This window comes from Aythya marila (assembly GCF_965140915.1).
Source record: "Aythya marila genome assembly, chromosome: 1".
Lineage (NCBI taxonomy): Eukaryota > Metazoa > Chordata > Aves > Anseriformes > Anatidae > Aythya > Aythya marila.
Window position 1 is genome coordinate 164,976,701 of NC_139042.1, and position 20,271 is coordinate 164,996,971.

General features: G+C 39.5%; 1 protein-coding gene across 2 annotated transcripts in view; it reads left to right on the top strand.

Annotated features, from left to right (window-relative positions):
• Positions 1-20,271, top strand: part of LIN7A (lin-7 homolog A, crumbs cell polarity complex component) — a 50,895-nt gene that overhangs the window by 25,659 nt on the left and 4,965 nt on the right. Inside the window, exons 3-5 of one of the 2 annotated variants that reach the window (XM_082751434.1) lie at positions 10,303-10,374; positions 12,737-12,946; positions 18,671-18,883. In XM_082751434.1, the coding sequence (XP_082607560.1) occupies positions 10,303-10,374; positions 12,737-12,946; positions 18,671-18,883 (495 nt within the window). The remainder of the gene's footprint in view (positions 1-10,302; positions 10,375-12,736; positions 12,947-18,670; positions 18,884-20,271) is intronic. The other variant, XM_082751433.1, reaches the window with a different exon arrangement.

Genomic DNA, 20,271 nt, shown 5'->3' on the forward strand with positions numbered 1-20,271 from the left:
TGTTTATTGTTGCTTGGCATATTTTTGAGCTCGAAGGTAACTGCCAGTAAGGTCTAAAATAGAGATTTAAATGATGACCCATCACTTCCAAGTAGCCTTATGGGAATTATCTAATGACACACGTTGTTATTTCCTTTGATCCCAGTGCAGTAGAAGTAGAAGCAGCAAAAAAGACTTTCATGACAGTAGTTCAGTGACTGTGAAGCTTACAGCTTCAAAGACACATATAGCATTGTCTTCAAAGGTGTCAGATCATAGCTGTCCCAGACTTCGAGCCAGTACAGTGTGTAAAGGACATAAAATAAACTATATGACCCAACCATATTTTTATTGCTCCTAGAATTTCCTGTTTGTGTATGAAATTCCATTTTTCATTATTCTGAAGAGGATGCCAAGCAAATTCCTATAGACTTCACGGTGTCAGAATGGCATTTTCAGACAGAACTAACGTTGGAGGGAAAGCGAGAGGGCACAGAGAGGTCTTGTGTGTCCTAACAGCAGCACTGGGAATGTGTCAGCGGGATGATCCACTACGTGTCAGTGCTTACACCAGAGCAGAGGATGTGACAGCATGCGTTTCCTGCTGGTACATCTGCTGTGTTCTTCTGCTAGCACTGAAGGGAGGAAAGGGATTCTGGCCCTAGCCCGTAACCCCTGTTGGGTTGTTCCTTGGACAGGCACAGCACTCATATGGCCAGAACTCACGGACCAAAACTGTGTTCAGCTTTCAGAGAGCTACACAGACAAAAAAAGAAAAGGAGAAAAGCTGGAGCAAGTAGTATTCTGGCTTTTCAGATAGAGCCTCCATACAGTGTTCTACTCTAAGTTAAAATACTATACCCTTACAGTGATTATTCTTCATTTATTTTTTACAGTGTTCCAGCCCTGGTTTTTTTTTTTTTTTTTTTTTTTTTTCCTGTTAGGCCTAAGGACAGCTTAATAATGCATCAAGATCCGGATTGGTGTTTTTTTTGTTTGTTTTGTTTTGTTTTGTTTTTTACTTTAATAAAACTGACCTAGTTTTCTCCATAACCCTGCACCCCAAACAAAGAAAATTTTAAATAAAATATCCTCTATGAAAATGTAAAAGCCAACATTTCCAATATTTCTCCCACACATTCTGAAATTAAAACTGTCCCATCTCCTCAGTTTGTTAAACGAGACTGAGCTCATTTACAATTTTGAGCTTTCTAAAGCATATCTTCCCTACTGCCTGTGGCGTGTGCACATAGTGTTACTTCATGGAGAAGGATTGTTATGACAATTGTGAAAATGATACAGATACTTAATTTTGAAAATGAACACCAGGTTTTCCTGATGAAAACATCTAACTGCTTATAGGCTAATGAAAGCTTGTAATGTCACCATGTTCAAAATGCCAACAACCTTGAATGACCGTGCTCTATCAGACATAAATAGCTCATGAATACAGACAAATTGTCACAAAGTGTTTTTTTTCTGCAAGTTGTCCAAATGAGGTAGCTGCAGGAGATAACTTACATAATACAGACTTTTTGGTACTTCCAGTAAGCCTTGTAATATATCAAGTCTTCCCTTCAAAGGTATTTGTCAACCTTTTCAACATCACAGTGCTCACAGTCACCCATTTGCTTGTCCATCGTTAAGAGGACCTTTTGTCAGAATGAAGATGACGTAAACTGTACAGTGTAAATATGTGTGTGTCTAATTCTTCAAACGTGTGGCATAAGCCTATAGCAAAATGGGCCCTTGTGATTCATTTGCTCAAATAATTGTGCTTAAGAAGAATCTAAGTTTATTGTTACCCAGATGTCCCATGTGTACATGGCATCCACAGCCAGTGGTTCTGTGAGATTACCAATAATATGTCAAATTCTCATTCTTTTCAATTACCCAGAATACTCACTTCCCCATTTTTTTATTAACTACTAAAGATAAAAGTAACTATCAGCAGCAAATAAGCCACTATAAACAAATTTGGTTTGGGTCAACTTGGTAGCTGAAAAAGAAAGTAAGCCTGCATTAAACCTTCAGATGGAACTGCTGTGTTCTGCACTGTGGTGTGTGACCGTGCTTAGTACAGCATCGTAGCAAGAGGCTGCAGCTCTCATGAAGAAATACACTTCTAAGACGTAGTCATGCTTTCCTGAGCATGCTTATCATATGCGGTAATTTAAAGAAGCAAAACACATGCAAAAACTAGGAATTCCATATGGTACTCAGAGAGAAAACTATAAAGTAACACGCCATCATTAGAGATTTTCCATTTTCGTTGAGCTATCACAGTTTTATGGCTGAATGGCAGTGCTCCATTACATTAGTGTTGAGCTTAGGTAAGGTTACAGAGGTAAAAAGTCATTATCAGAGTGGAAGAGTAGTCTGGTAAGCTGCTTACTTCCACATTGCTTGCATACTCTTCTGGCTGTGTTTGATTTTTCTCTTTTGTCATTATTTTATGTGTTCATCTGTTCAGGCATCAACTTAAATGGATAGTTAGATGGGTTTGTGGTTTTTCTGTAAAAGAAAATGTTATTTGAAGTCCTGACAAGCCTGTCATAAAGCATATAGATACAAGATGAGACTAATACCCTCAAACACTTCTGGTGGAGAAGGAAAGGTTATTGAAAGAGATGAAAGTGACCTAAGTATGTCCAACAATTATAACTTGAAATTGGACAAATTTAGTTTAGAAATCAGCCATTTTAATGGTAACGCTGTCAACTAGAAGACCAGTTTCCTAAACAAGCAGGAGGCTTTGAATTCACAGGCCTTTCTAATGACTCTGTAGTTCAACCAAAAGTTACAAATTGTTGAAGAAATTACCAAATGAGGTTCCATGGTTTATGGAACAAGAGGTTTAAGGGAGACCAGAGTCTCTCCTGGTCTTTGTAGTGTTTAAAACATCTTTTTCCATTTCTGTGGTAGGCTTACACTCTGAATTGAGTGCTAATGTACAGCTCTAGAGGTGTCTGTTCAGGTAGAACTAATGCATCCACCTCCGCAGACATACAAATATATTGGGTTAAGAATGGAAAATATGAGGAAGAGGTTATGGGGAAAGAAAAATATACACAGAATAGAACCCGAAGAGGTAAAAACTAAAACCAAGTAGAGCGGAAAAAAGACAGGATGGTTTTAACTGCAGGTGGAAGTTTTCTGTCAGAAGCAAGGCATTCACAGGCACTGCAGTGGAAGTCAGCAACTCCCCTGTGCAGCTTTGCACTGCAACTTCTCCCTGTCACAAAAGCAGCTAGCCTTCTGCCCCAAGGACTGGCCTACACCCATCAGGTGATATATGGGTATATGGCAGAAGCATCATACTGAGGTGTAAGTAGGTAATAATTTCTCTTGTATAGCTTACCTTCAGTTCTGCAAGGGTGCACAGGTATACCGTTCCATTGACGTGACTACATAAATGCAGTGAAACTAATTAGGTCTTCCTTGCACTCGTTATTTTCATGCTATTTCTCACATCTATGCAGTCTGTCAGGCTCCTGTATTCCCTTCCTTGAAAGACCTCTTCCAAAAAAATATGTGAAATTCCCTTCCACACTGAAGCAATAACAAAAATGGCAGACAAACTAAAGAAACTAAATACAAACAATGTCGATCTATGTGCTAAACATCACTCACCAATCTTTTTTGCAGGTTTTTTCATTCCACCCTTTACCCTGCTTACATATGGCACACACTTAGGTTGTGACTTCTTGAAGGAAGGCTTTTGCGTCTTTATTTATATAGCATGATACTTCAGGCATTATAGAAACAGAGCTGATTTCAACCTCCTACACTTACGTTACCTTATGTGCTGAGAAAGCCCCAGCGTTTTCAAAGAGGTTATTTCCTCACTTGCAAATCTCAGCAAAGTTTATCTGGGCCTGCTACTTCACAGATCTAAATTACAATTTACTCTGTCTTGGGTTGTTTTGTTTTGGTTTGTTTTGGTTTGTTTGAATATTTGTTCATTGCTGCAGAATGATTTCTGCCTCTTGCCTTTACCTTCCTGTTTAGACCAGGTTGTCCTAAAATCTGTTGAGCATTATCACTGTAGGTACAGTTGAACACAGAATTATATAATATTGCATAAGGAGAGGAAACACTGAATACCTCTTACAGAAGTTAGTGGAATAGAATCTCTTTAATTGAATTGTAACTTCTAGAATCCAGCAGAAAATATGCTGCATCATGCAGGTTTTTTCAGAATGCTTCCTCTAGCCACCTTTATAAAGCAGGCTGCTAAGTGCCCTGTTACCCCTGAACCTCTTACTAAAGCTTCGCATCGCTGTAAATAGGCCAGCCCAGAACACGCTGTTTTGTTATGAGTCCATATGGAGTAATTTCTGTTAAGAAGCCAGCTCCTAAAGTACCTGTAAAGCAGCCCCCGTTCTTGTGCTTCAGTAACGCTAAACCAGCTGCTTTGCCTCCCAGCTGAATGCGTGGGGATGAGGACCATCGTCATGACAATAATACCTGCTGCATCTGACTCGCTACAGCGCCTGCTGGGAGAAGTAATAAAAAGTACGCTTCTCTGTGCCAGCACAAGCTGCCACAGCACAAGGAGAATTCATTTCCAACTTCAATTTTTCTAGTTTTAATTTTCCTCCCTCGGTCCTCTTGTATTTTTTTAGTACCGGGGGAGAGGAACTTTAGATTATGGTCTCTGAGAAGATGACCTGCAGCAGCTGAAAAATTCTGAGATCTATATGTGTGCTTTCAGTATTGATGAGAGGGCTGTAATCTCAGTGCTTCATGAGGGAAAACAGTGATGAGAATTTCTAGCTCCACAGCACAAATCAGAGCTGTACAAACAAACCCCCATATGCAGCATGCTTTTACCTAATGAACATACAGCATACAGAAGCTGACAGTCTGAGTACAATGTGCTGTGAGGGAAAATTATTCGAAAAGTCACTATTTACCTTAGCGTTGCAGCTTTTCATCTTGAAACGTTGGCGTTTCACCTGTAATTTCATCTCTGTTATTAACAAATTGTGGAAACTCTTCTCTCTAAGCACTAGACAGTCAGACTATGTATTATCAGCAAATGTTGCTAAACACTCATGTAGACTTTCAGACACTGTAAAAAGTGTCAAAATTAGATCTGTAACTCTTTTCTAAATTAGTGACATATATGTTACTTTTCTTTCTTCAACTCATTAATATTACATGATGATGTCTTTCCGAATGATCCATCTTTCATGGTCAACAGAGGTCACTGTTTTCAGTCTTCTGTAGTAAATATCCTAAAGGAGTTTTTCCAAAGGAGTAGATTCTGCACCTTTATCATCTTCCATGCTGAGTGATATTTGTCCAAATAAGCAAATCTACAGATGTGACAGGACATAAGGAAGACATCAAGTGTACAGGTAATAGTAGGCACCAAAATAAGAGATTTTATAAAACCATGTGTATTAGTTGTCAGGTACTATGGATTGAACAACAAGCTGTACTCATGCCAGGAGAATTCAAACACCACCTCATTTAGTTGGAGAACAAAGAGCACTTTCAGTTTATCTGTTCTGTGTACATACCAAGGGAACAGAATGGATTCTTCGTGCACAAAACATACCTAAGGTGTCACTGAGAACACCCTGGATAAGGGGGTCAGTCAGTGGGACTACAGGTGTGCTATGAGTGCTCTCACTCCCAGTGGTGGCGATGGCAGCAGTAAGCACCACACGCCAGGCAGAACACAAAGCTGGTGAGGTCCCAGGGCTGTCTGAGGGTTTCTGAGCCCCAACTCCCTGGGGCTGTGTGTGTGGAGGCACAGAAGGCAAGAAGGCCTGCCAAGTGTTGTGTGGAGGTGGCTGAGGACGTGTCCAGTTCAAAATGGTGGGAAGCCACATGGTGCCTGCCCTCAGGGAGTGCCACAGAGCAGGGGCAGCCACAGACAGGGCCAGGGCCAGGGCTGTTTGTGCATCAGTTGGTGTGGAAGGGTGTGCGAGGAGGGCAGCATGCTTTGTCAGTGGGCAGCCTGCTCTGCATGCCTGCTTTGCTCTCCAGCAGGTGTGGGTTGCAGCCCTGATGGAAGTTACTGCATGGAACCAAGAGAGGAGCACCTGTCTGTCTGCTCACCTTCCACTGGGTAGGTACAAAGCCTTGGCTGTGGCAGGTGAGGGATGTGAAAAGAGGGAAAAAGGCATCCATGCAAGTTCTCCATCCAAGGTCAAGTCATCTGAGGCCTTGTAGCAAGGGCAACATCAAGACCACTACTGTGATAAAACAGTGTTGAGTTGTATTCAAAGTTGACTCCTTCTCAAGGGAATGGAGGCTCTCATCTGCAGACCAGAGCTTTATCACAGAGGTTTGCTGCCTCCCTTGGTCACAGATGAGGGATGTTACCAGGAAGCTTTCAAGCATAATGCCTATAGACCATTATGTGTTCCTCCTCTTTCAAATGGGTACCAACAACGTGGCTACAGAAAGCCTGAAATCAATCAAGAAAGATTTAATGGCCCTAGGGAGGCAACTAAAAGACTCTGGAGCACACACTGTTTTCTTCAATCCTCACAGTAATGGGGAGAGACAGGGAAAGAAACAGGTAAGCCCTGGTCATCAGTGCCTGGCTCCAAGCCTGGTTCTTCTACCAGAATTTTGGGTTTTGTAATTATGGACAGGACCCATCTATCTCGATGGGGGAAATGTTTCTTGGCCCATAACCTGCTGAAACTGATTTGAGATGGCTTTATAGCTAGGATTGACTGGGGTGGGCGATGCCATTAGGAATGCTGAAGTTATGCCAAAGGATGGTGCTGTCTGAGGGAGACAAGGCTAATGGGAACATATGCCACTCCAGGGAGTGCAATGGATTCAGGAGCACCTCTAAGATGTTTGTATACCAGTGCACACAGTATGAGGAACAAACGGGATGACTTCCTTCTATGATGAGGTCACTGGCGTGGTGGATGAAGGGAAGGCAGTGGATGTAATCTTTCTGAATTTCAGTAGAGCCTTTGATACTATCTGTCTTGGCATATTTATGAACAAATTGTCCAGCCATGTGGCAAACAGGTTCATGCTACACTAGGTAATGAACTGGTTTGATGGTAGAGCTCAAAATAGTGAATGGTGTTTCATCTGGCTGGCAGACAGTCACCAGTAGTGTTCCCTGGGACTCAAGTCTAGAGCCAGTCCTGCTGAACATTTTTATCAGTGATCTGGAGTGTAATGCATCCTCAGGAAGTTTGCTGATGATGAACTGGGAGGTGCTGCTGACTCCCTGCAGGGATGAGAGGTCTTGCAGAGGGATCTAGATGGATTGGAGCATTGGGCAATCATCAGCAGCATGAAGTTCAGCGAAGGAAAATGCTGGGTTCTGCACCTGGGACAGAGTAATGCCATACACAAGCACAGAGAGGGAGACGAGTGGCTGGAGAGCAGCTCAGCATAGAGGGACGTGGGGGTGCCGGTCAGCAGCAGGCTCAGCAGAAGCCAGCAGTGTGCCCTGGCAGCCAAGAGGGTAAACTACATTTTGGGTGTGCTGAACAGCATAGTCAGCTGGTCAAAAGAGGTGATTCTCCCACTACATTTAGTGTTGGTGCATCCTTACTTTGAATATTGCTTGCAGTTCTGGTCTCCACAATATGAAAAGGATGTTAAGGTCCTTGAAAACATCCTGAGGACAGCAAAGCTGGTAAAAGGGCTGGCAGGCGTGTCTTACGAGGAACAGCTGAGAGTTGACCTCATTGCTCTCTGCAACTTCTCGAGGAGAGGAAGCAGTGACAAAGGTGCTGGTCTCTTCTCCCTGATAACCAATGTCAGGACAGGTGGAAATGGCATAAAGCTGCACCAGGGGAGGTTCAGACTGGATATAAGGAAAGATTTCTTTACCATGAGCAGTAAAACAGTGGAAGAGGTTTTCTAGAGGTGGTTGTTACTTCATGCCTGCCAATGTTCAATGTGTCTTTGGATAATGTCCTCAATAACATGCTTTAACTTTTGGTTAGCACTGAGCAGGTCAGGTCAACTTGATGATCTTTGAAGGTCCCTTCCAACTGATCTGTTCTAAATATTATTTGTAGGCTTCAGTATGCTTTTTGTGCATTGCTAGAATGAGCAATATGAACCTTAGCAGAAATTTAAGGGACTTGGCGGAATAACCAGTCTGTGCTTGGTTGTTAAACACAGTTAATAAAAAAAAGTAATTAGGTGTATGTTTTATGCTTATTTATCTCAAATTATATTAAGCATTATGCAACAATCATTATGTAGGAGAGTTAGGTTAGCTATATTCTCAAGCAGATATTCGAGACTGGTAGCACCTGTAGTCTTATAGAGAGTGAGATTTAACATGGAAGGTTTATTTTTTTAAGAGCAATAATGAGTTTGTTCTTTCACCAGAACACAAGTTATCTACCAGGATATTGGGTGTTATGAAGCCTGTTAGTTACCTACTAGTAGGATGTAGGCAATATGTAGTTACATGACATCAAACCTAGCTAATAATCACATAAAGTATCATCAGCTCGCCTTTGTGTAAGCTTCTACGTAGTAATGAATATCTTGTCAGTAACTGTTCCTATATATGAAATGTTGTGACCTGTTTTCAAAACAATTTAAGGTCATAATTATTCGATAATTAAATACATGCTTTTGGACATTCTAGCCAGCCACAACATTTATGGCTGTGCAAGAAAAAATGATGTGGACAGCCTACTCTCGTGATTTAAGATAAAGGGGAACCTGCAAGTATTGATAAAATAGAGCATTACCAATGGTTCAATGCAGTATGGGTTTTGAAGCAACAAGTATTTAATGATTCATAACTGCAGTTGCACAGTAGTTGTTTTATATAATGAATTATTTGTTCCTAAACCATAATACTTACAATAAATGTTGAACTAATCTTTGCAAGGTTATACTGAGAATGTAGACTCAACCCATTTTATGATGGCATAACCCAGTAAAAAGCTAAAGCAAACCAGAGACCCTTTAGAAGCTGTACAATATCTTTTTCCATATTTTTAATTAAGGGCAAAATCCTGGCCTCAACTGAAAGCAAGGTCAATTCTACCAATGCAAGAAAAATTTCATTTCAAATATAGAAATGGGGAGAGATTCATAAATATGATAGTGTATGACACATCATCAGACTAGTGTGATGGGGAAGTTTTGCCTATCAGTGGGACAAGCTGTTGCTTATAGGTCAATTCAATACAGGATCTGACACCCTGTCTGCCAAAGTAACACTGACATTACCAAATAGGGATGTTTTGGAATTCCTGCTAAAGTATCACCAGACCAGTGAAAGGTAAATATAGTGTGTAAAGTACAATTGAATCTGCAGTCCTCAAGGACCCCAAACAAGAGATTGCTGTAAATGCTAACATACTTTACCTGCAAAGGTTCTCTCTGAGGAATAAAACCTATGACATACAACACATGAAAAGGTGAAATTCCTGATGAAGTAGGTCAAGACAATGCCCAGAGTAAATCAATGACATACAGTTTGCTGGTTTTATGGGAAGATTAAATAAGAGATTTTGTTTGTATGCATTCACCTTTGTCTTTCAAAAAATTGTCCATATGTCTTATATAAATATTATTATTTTTAAGGCTGATTTCAAAACAACTAGTATCAAGCTAGTATCAAGGCACTTTTTTATATTTTTCATCTAAGGATGAGACAAATCTATAGAACAATACCAGTTTTCCTGCCTGCAGAGAGACTTTTCATTTTTCCTTACTGAAAATGTTTAAAAGGGAGAGTTAAGGACCGGAGATAGTAGGCCAAAAGTGTATACCAGAAAAGACAACACAGGGAAAGTTATATATGTTGGCAGTGTTGGCTTTATGCCCTTTATATGAGTGTACAATTTTGTTGTAAAGGATTATGTTACCATTTTCCATGTCTGACCTACCAGACTGCCAGCACTTTTGCCTATTCACAGCTGTGGTTGATGAAAACTGGTACCTCTGTATTTCACCAGAAAGGTGACAGAACAAAGAAGCCAGGGGTGGAGGGTAAGATACAGCTCTGACCAATTCAGATCATTTGAATTTGGATCAGTTGCAGGGAGACCCTGGTTTCTGGATAACACCGAACTCAATTGTCTCAGTTTTGTGAAATGGTGTGCTAGAGAAGTGAAGGGAAAAGCATTGGAAGATGAACAGTTAAGACTGAAAAGTGTCTTGAGAAATATAGATTGATGTTTTCTGTAAACTTAAGCATGAAACATGTTTAGCAGACATTCAACTATGTGATTGCATGAATTCAGCATTAACATTGTCTTATGAGGGAAAGGGACTGTCCTGTCTCAGTTAATATAAAGTCCTTGTTTTGTTTCTATAATTAATTTCATTTTGTTTTCATGAACATTTTAGGTGTATCAATACATGCATGAAACCATAACTGTTAATGGCTGCCCCGAGTTCCGAGCCAGGGCCACTGCAAAGGTAGGATACGTGCAACTGTTGAAGTACGTGGTACCAAAGTGACCTAGTAATTGACTGTGCGCGTGTGTGTTTCAGGTATTCGTGTGTACACTGTAAGAAAATTTAGACATCAGTGGCAGCCCAGAGTCTAGAACCAGTGCTACTTCCCAGGTAACAATCATAATGGAAAATTTAAACCTTTATGCTGCTTCTGTAGCTTAAGAAAAGAGAATGATTTTATGGAATTTGATGTTTTTTGAAAAGCCGCTTTGCAAAAGCAAATCTACTGGTTCGTTCTATAGAAGTCTGCCTGCAACAACCTATATTTTAATGGACTATTTTCCCATACAGCTCATCCAGTGAGAACACAATGATTTAGGAGGTAGCAAGTATGCAGTCAAAATTCCACTTCAACTAACAGGAGCTATAGGTGCTGAGAAAGTAGTGAGGATGAATGTTGACAGAAATGACCAGATCAAGAGAATCCACAGCCAAAAGCAAGCCCACTTCTTCTAATGCATTGCCTGTTTTAATAAAGTATTTTGTCTCTCTATCCATATGAATCTGCCTTTCTCATATCCTTAGACCATGACAGCTACCTTGTTGCAACTATTAAAATGATAATCTTCTAAGGAAATTCACACAACTATGGAGGAATACGTTCTGTGTGCTGGCATGTAGTGTGCTCTGTATTTTCATAACATGCACAAAGATAGATGCTTTCAAACAGGGACGTCCACCCACCATGGCTTTCTTTTTCCCATTATCATTTTGTGCTCAAGACTATCTTCTGGATGGTAAAGCAGGTACTATGCAAAACAGTTAAACCTGCAAAAGCCATAAATCCGTATTAGAAATATTTCATGTTGGTCCCAATCATGTGAATTTAGTGACAAAACTGCCAGAAATCTTAATGGAACTAAGATCTTACCATTATGTATTTGCATTAGGGATTTTCATTTAAAGCTGTATCGGAAGATGAAGATCGGGAGTATGTTATAAAAAGATTTCTACAGTATTTCATAGAAGCAAGCCCAATAGGAGCCAGCAAATAACCTATTACACACAAAATTGCAGTATGTTTTCCTTACTAAGTAGAACATTCCTTTCTGAAGGCTGTACTGATTTTAACCTTGTTCTGAGAGAAGCTTAATGGACAATGTAAATTTTTAGATCTATGCTACTATACAGAGAAATGTGTATAGGAGATCCTGATTTGTCTACACTGCAGGTAAACATAGAAATTATTACTATGTTGTATAGTAAATGGGGAAATATCCAATTAGTGTTTGCCATTCTCATTTCTTATTCATATAGAACAGCAGGGTTACAGAGCAATGTTTCAATATCGCAATTTCCTGGTTATTTCTGGGCTGTCTGCATTGCATTCTCCTAGTGCCTTCATGTCTGACATAAAATGTGTGCATGATGACAAGGTCTGCATGTGCAAAAACATGTAACTGAGAATGATCCATTATGTCACATCATCCACTAGCTTCTATTAAGCATAAGCATTATTAGGATGCTCAGAAAGTATTAGCGTAATGCAGAATTGTACTAGCAGGTTGGGCTACAAACACATGTTGAAAAGGATAAAAGAATTTCCTGATGTTTATTTAATGATTTACTGAGATCTATAATTAAAGTAGGAAAACACAGTGAAAAATGAAATACAATGTGTCATAATTTTCTGAGTGCAAGCTTTACAGTTGTATGTTTTTTTTTTCCATAATAACAATCTGTTTTTAAAATTGATTTATAAATCTATTGTCTTAAGGTGTAATTTTTCAATAAAAGTTTTGATCTGATTATATTATAAAAAATCATATTCCTGTTCCAGGAGTTATTTAGTTACTGAGATTTCATGAAGATTAAAATTAAACTTTAAAAAAATAATACTCTTTCAGGATTTTTTCTGTTCTCACAGAATAAAGTAACCAATTACGCACCTCCAAAAGCAGAGCAGAGAATAAAGAATTCAGTTCATCCACTTGATATTTCAACTAGGAATACAGTACAGATCACATCATCTTATCCAACAGTAACACTTTTTCCGTGTGAAAAGGCAAAGAAGCAGCTCACTAGTGATCATAAATGCTCACCACCGCGCAGTCAGGCTTCCTGGTGTCTCCTTCTGGCTCTGCTGCTAACTTTCTGCGTTATCTTTGATAAGTCACTTAAACTCTCTGTTCCTCTGCTTATTCCTTTATTTCAAAAGCATTGGCATGGAACTTAATTTTTGCAAAGTGCTTTCAGACAATCAGAAAAAAGGCAGAATAAGATACTTGAATGTTTTCACTGGACTTAATTCTTCCTGCAAAATGATCAACAGAGTGTATAAGTGTTCTCTCTGCATAGCCAAATGGCTCTTTTTTTCTTCCAGGCAACAGTTGCTGCTTTTGCTGCAAGTGAAGGCCATTCACACCCGCGAGTGGTGGAGCTGCCAAAGACTGATGAAGGCCTGGGATTTAATGTGATGGGAGGAAAGGAACAAAATTCACCTATTTATATTTCTCGCATCATTCCTGGAGGAGTGGCAGAAAGGCATGGAGGGCTCAAACGAGGGGACCAGCTGCTTTCAGTTAATGGAGTGGTATGTTGAAGTTTGATAGACATTTCATTTTCATCTGGATTTTAATTTTTCACAATTGTTCTGATACCATGATAGAAAACGCAATACATGAAATAAAAAGAAATAGCTCTGTGAGAGACCTTCAGTGTGCATTTGTGGTGTAGTGAGGCAAAGCTACATGGACAACTTTGTGCCATTACAATTTCTGTTGGAGTGGAGGTTGCTTGAAGAACTTTATTTTAAATTCACACCACATGCTGAATTTACAGGGAAGCTATGTCTTTCTAATTGTTAATTCTGCAAATTTCTTCTGTGGTAAGAGCATTAAAACTGGCTTTGTCATTTTTGCACTCCATATCCTCTGAGGCACACAGATCTTTCTAAGTACAATGATGCCTCAGTGGCAGTAGTCTTGTGACCTTCAGAGAATTCGAAAACATAAAATAAAAGAAATTTGATATGCACATTTGCTGCTGATTTCCTGTGGAAAGTACATTCTGGATTTCTTTCAATGACATTCATCCATCTATAAAACCTTTATAAGAGAATGAGCTGTACAGATGAACACATACAGGGAGCCTGTATGGTCAGTAAAAAGGTAAATTTTTACATAGTCATTCTGCACTTAAGTCAGTACTGCAAGATGGAGTGTTTTGCTGTAGTTTCACTACAATGAAATGAATGTCAGTATGGAGGTAAAAATAAAAAGGCTGCTGGAACAGAGGAAAAGCAAGTTCCACCTATATAATGTGGGTCAAATTTTACCTTTTACTTTGCCTTTTATTCCCTTTTACAAGGGAACGTAAACTACTAAAAATGTAAGCATGTTCATTCATATAACCCCACAATTGTCTTAATGAAAACATAATAGTTTTTCATGCAAAACCTACATCTAAACCTCGTATTTAAATACACCAAGGGGAGTTATGAGCAATTTCCAAATCCAGTCATAAATATAAGACTTTCCAACTTAAATTTTCTGCTTCTTGAAAGCTTGTAAAGAATGAAGAAAATGCTGTATTTTATATGCTTTCATGTTGTCATCTGTTTCTTTCAAACAATAGGTATTCCCCTTATCTTGAAACAGTATCAGAGCAACACTTCAGACAGACTTTCTACCATTTCATTATCAACAATCTTATTCTCAAAAAAGAAACAATAATTCTGCAAGCTTGCTAGCCCCAGTACGCAATGAGAAGGAGAAGACAGAAAACTAACAAAGACAAGTCACTACAAAGATTATTTAGTCTCAGGGAAAAAGAAATCAAGTGAACATTTAATAAGTAAATTGCCTGAACTTCACTTTCTGGAAGTAGATCAAATAATTTCGTGATTGTTCAGCTTTCTGTAGGTGACTAAAGATGCAGGTGAAAAGAGTTTATATACTCTAACTGATATATGATTCTCAAAAAGCCCTTTTACTTTCAACAACATGTAGGCAGATACTGGGCAGGAAAGTGGTGAACCTTCCAACATCTAGATATATTGACTTTGACTCTATTGTCACCTCTATTCCATGATAAGCTTCAAAAAAATTCACAAATGTGCTCTACAATACGGATTAAGCTAATATAGTGGAAAACACCATAAAATTTCTTGTTGCATGTAGGCATGCAAGAAAGTCAATTCTGAGTTACAACAGAGCTATTTTTGTGTTTGGAGTCTAAACAACAGAATTTGAAGTTTGAATTACAATTGCATACTTGAAATAATGCCTACGAGCAACTGTTCATAAACCAATCTTAGGCTTATTTAAGCCCATACAAGATAAAAGACAAAAATTATAGAAGTAACAATTTGTTTGCAGACAGCTTGAGACAGGAGGAAAAAGGTCTAAATTTAACATTGTTCAGTGGGACTAGTTCACTCTGTGCTTCTCTCAATTTAACTGGAGAAAAGCAAATAATATACAGTATGTACAATACAACAGACGGCTCAGCAGTGGAACATGGAATGAAAATGAAATATCTGTAACTTGTTTACACTCAGAAGTTGGTGGTTATCCAACTTTATAATTATCAACGTAAAATTAGAGCTGTGTGTTCAGAATCCAGATTTGATATCCCAGCATGACTGGGACGACTGTTCCTTGAGCTGTTTCACCGGATATTAAAAAAAATGATTTCTCATTACACTGGGGATTTTGTTGCATACTTTTGTCCCACACCCCCTAAAAGTAAAGGAAATTGAAAGCAGTAAGCCCTGCAGATGGCTCAGCAAAGGCTCTTGCTGGTGACTGTTCATACCTGGCAAAGATTCTATGTTTATCAAATACCTGGTGAGAGTCAGATATAGACAGGGACGCAAAATAGATTTGTAATGGCAAATTTCTCACCCAAGCATTTTCTTGCAGTTACCTGCAAGAAAAATATATAATAGAAAATTCTTCTCTGTTTCTCAACTTTTGGATAACAACCAGATTTCTCTTTTTTGTCTGCAAAGGAATGGGTTTTTGTTTTGTTTATGTCTATGACAGATATGCGTGCCTGGATACTTTAAAGATTGGTGCTTTCCTGCACCATGTCTGCAGTTCTTTTAGCTCTTCCTGTCTCTGAAGCCGTTTGTCATTCCTTTTGATGCAATCTGCCAATGCAGTAAGGGAAAAGAAATACATGAATAACATGAACGTAAATAAATATATATATAACCAAAAATTATGTATTAAAATATATATTCTGAAACAAATGTATTAAATCCCATGTTTGGTGGGCAGGTCTAGAGTAACACGAGAGTCATATCCTTGCCATGTCCCCAGCCACTGTAATCCAGGCAGCAAAATCCCTTGTGCAGCTGTGACTGAACCCAGCAGGAGTCCTTTGTCAGCAGAGTTTGCAGAGGTGGGAAAAGTCAAGAAGCAAAACAACTTTCTTTGCTGGTATAAGCTCTTTTCCCTACTCCAAGGCACTCTTTTAGTTGTGCAGCTACAGCTACGCACGTAAAGCATTTCAGAGGCCTTGAAAATATGAGTAGAAGCAAAGGTGAAGATGCTAATAGCAAGTACAGCAACGATATTTAAAAGCAGCTGAAAAATGTCTGTTAAGATCTGAGCTGGGTAAGTTTGGTAAGTAGGATTCATATTTAGCAGCACAATCTTTTACTTTGGCTTTGTTAGTTTCCCCATTTGCGTTATGGTTCAGAGCTTTAGGCTCAATTCTTTATCATTACTGTTCAAATCAATGGGAGTTTTCCATTGACCTGAATAGCAACAAAATCAAATCCTTCATTTCTAATTAAAAAGTACTGCCTGTAAACTGGAAGAACAAGGCTGGAGGCGAATGGAAAATAAAACAGGCAATCAGGAATTAAATTAAATACAGATTACTAATTTGGATGAAGTGTTAAAGTACACCATCTTGTAATTCCTTTAAAGAGCAGACACAATCACAGTTGCTTATTGATGTCAGTTAAAACCATCCAAATCTTTGAAAGCCAATGAATATTTTAGCTTCTCTGCCTAGCTTGGAGAACTTATTTTTTTGTCATAGCCTGTTGTAAGTCCATATTGTTTCACAACAAAACTGATCACATTGAATAGTGTCTTTTCCTTTGAATGTCCATGCCACATCATACTGATTTACAAGAGAAAAATGAAATGCAGAATAATGCAGTTTTATACAGTTCTTTTAATGGTGAGAAGTGGGTTTACAAAAGCCAGTATTACCATGTCACAAAGCAACGAGTTGTGCATCTATAACTTCCTATTTCTGCTCTTTTTGGAGCATCAGATACACTCACTGTTTCTTATGCAGCAACAATTAATTCTTCAAATATTTTTGACAAAATTGTTTTTTCACCAAATTAGTTATGGGTGGCAGTGTTTGTTGAGCAGATTTATCCCAATCACATTTTGTAACACATCGGGTTATCACAAATAATGAATTCTCTTGAAGATCTTTTAATAGGAGACCTACTGGAGGAATTTCGTGAGCATACAGTTGAAAGACATAAAGCCATTTATTTCTCTCAGTGATCAATGGATATTTATTTCAGGGTTTCCTCTGTTTCTGGTAGTCATTTCGGCACTTAAAATAACATTCATTATCATAGAATCACAGATTATCTGAAATTCAGAGGGACCTTTGGAGATCATCTAGTACAACCTCCCTTTTCAAGAAGGGTCCCCTAGAGCACTTTGCCTAAGACTATTTCTCTAAGTTGAGTTGTTCTTAAAGCATCTTACATTTCTGTAGAAACGTGGTTCCAGTGAGTTGACCAACATATGAAATAATTATTTGGATGAGTATGTTGAAGGACATTTAACAAGGGCCAGGAAGATAAACAGCAAAGTGATAAGCTTGAATGGTGTTGTTTATATTATTTATGTAGAAGTGCATTGTGTCTGTTTTTTGAAACTTTTAAATCATTATTGCTAGCTCATAATGTCCCACAGCAGAAGTAATTTTTATTCATTCTGTTCTTGCACAATGTTACTCAGTCAAATAGGTGAGATGAAAATAGAATTTTCTTCTAACATCTGACAGTTGCTATAACAATGCTAAGTTATTCTTTTAGCATGAATTGAGCATCAAATATTTTGAACGCTGCTGCTTCTCTTTGGAGGCTTATGGGTATAGTTTCACTTTAAATAGCATGGTATACATAGAAGTTTTAAAACAGCATGCAGTAAAACTTTGATTTCTTATTTTATGTGGGAAGAAATTGGCTTATTTTTTAAATGGTCTAAAATCCATTTGAAGATCTCTGTTGTGCAGGCTTTTTTCTGTGCAGAGATACTTTTGTTTGTTGGAATACATCCTACGACACGTGGGCAATCACAGACCACTAGAAAATGTCACCCTTGCTCCTAAGGTGTGGAACAATCAGCATGCCTGAAAAGCACTCCAGTCAATCCATTTAATGGTAGAAATTATATATTCTTTTCACAGCCAAATCACCTCCCCCTTTTGGAAATTTACTGTTTCAAACAATGCTGGCACAGAAATCAGAGCTTGTGCCCCTTTGGGTGTAGGTTTGACTTCACAGCAGATACCGTTGCTACAAAACATGTTCCAGCAAGGGAGGGAAAATATATATGTTCCTTAAGCAAGGACTTGAAATGTTTCAGTTGTTAGTGTTTGATTGCATACAACTAACTAGATAAAGACTGGTTTATTTCCAGCAGAACCAGTGTTATATCTATGTTGAATGTGTGAGCAGTCCCATTAACTTTCTAGCACATGGGACGTCCCTAGGAGCGGTGGCCGTGCTCCTTTTCCTGCAGCTATGTGACTGCCAAATCACCACGTGCAATTCACAGCAGGATCCAGGCAGGACCAGGATGTGAGAAAGACATCCTAATTTCAGACTTGCAATTTCTTCATTTCTTACCAACATGTAAATAAGATTCCATGTTCGCTCTATTACATTTTATTTTTCTACCTTGCAAATAAATTGGTTGGGGTTTTACTGCAGGGGTTGTTGTTTTGGTTTGGTTTGGTTTTTGACATTGTTTGCATAAAACATGCAGAGTATTTACCCTCCTTTTCACATAGATCATAGGTTAGGTTTGTAAAGCAACCTAAAACAGATTTGGGTTATTTAATGTTTGAAAATGAATACATTTCACAATAGCACAGAAATCTTACTTAATTCCACACTTTGCCTTAATGGCTCCTTGAAAACTGTATGGTCTGTAAATTTTCTAAAACACTGGCAGTCTTTCCATGGCACCATGTATAAAATAAAGGGCAGAGCTATAGATCAAAGCAGCATTTTCGCTGTTAAATCTGTGCTCCTTGCCTCCAGAGCGTGGAAGGGGAGCACCACGAGAAGGCAGTGGAGCTGCTGAAGGCGGCTAAGGACAGCGTCAAGCTGGTGGTGCGCTACACTCCCAAGGTGCTGGAGGAGATGGAGGCTCGTTTCGAAAAACTGAGAACAGCGCGGCGCCGGCAACAGCAGCAATTGCTCATTCAGCAGCAGCAACAGCAGCAAACTACACAGCAAAATCACATGTCGTAGGTGAGAGTATTCATTGTCTTCCTTAAGGCCCCCTGGCAGGGCAGGGCCTCACACCAGGGCCTGTCCCACGACCAGCCAGGGGCACCAGGGTAGCCCCAGCCTGGGCACCGGGCATCTCTCTGGGGACAGGAACAGGCCAAGGCCAGACAGGGCCATGGCCCGTGGGTGGGCCCAGATGAGCAGAGCCCATGGCCTGGCAAGGCAGGGGCTGGCAGCCCTGGGGGTGACGAGGGGTCCTGGGCATGGGGCGGGTGGGTGAGCCATGGGGGTGGACTGGGGCAGGGCTGGTTGTGCCTTTGGGGCCCCGCAAGCACTTAGCACAGTGACAATGAGAAGAGGTTGATCTTTGGTACATTTCCACGTGGTCTGTCCCATTAGAAATGTATTTTGAAAACAACAAATTCTGGAGCCAATTTCCTATTAATAACCCATAGATCAATACCCACTATGCAGCATGGGCTTCTGTGCAAGGAAGACTGCATACAAAATCTGTGTTTCTGGGGAACATTTGTGACAAGTAAGAAAATGCTACCAGATTTAGACATAGTTTAACATATTTTCAATTGTTCCTTTACTACTGGGCAACAGAGCACCAGTATTTTCTGCTGATATGTGAAGAAAAGTCTTTCTAATCCTTATCCTGCTGCAGGAACCCCAAACTTGAGTCCATGGTTCCTCTGCAGGGAACCTACAAGTGTTTACTTCTGTACAGTTTGGTGAGAAGTATTTATTCATGACTGACGTTCAGTATTACAGTAGCTTCCAAAAGGCTTGCACGTTTTCCAGGGTAGTCAAAACAGGTAGCTTGTGAGGTTCAGACACATCAAAACCCAGATTCTCCATAGATGCATGGTTTCTGAAATCAGTGAGAGCTTGTGTCATGAACACATTTACAGATCTGCTCAGTTTTCCCAAATGAAATCAAATAGGAAGCACGTGGTAAAGCAAGGACTTAAATCCTAATCTTCCACATCTTATACCAGCTGTTCCCTAAACAGGACATTTGTATCAGTTGTGTCAGCAGTAGTCTACAGGTAACTCATAAAATCCCTAAACTGCTTGTTAATGAAAAGCTCAACATGTGTTCTTGCTAATGTGTGCTTGCAGCCCAGAAAGCCAGTTGTATCCTGGGCTGCATCAAAAGAATTGCGGCCAGCAGGTCAAGGGAAGTGATTCTCTCCATCTGCTCTGCTCTCATGAAATATCACCTGGAGTACTACATTCAGCTCTGGGGCTCCCAGCACAAGAAGGACATGGACATACTAGAAAGACTCTAGAGGAGGGCCACAAGAATGATCAAAGGGCTGGAGCACCTCACCTGTGAAGACAGGCTGAGGGAGCTGGGATTGTTTGGCGTGAAGAAAAGAAGGCTCCAGAGAGACCTTATA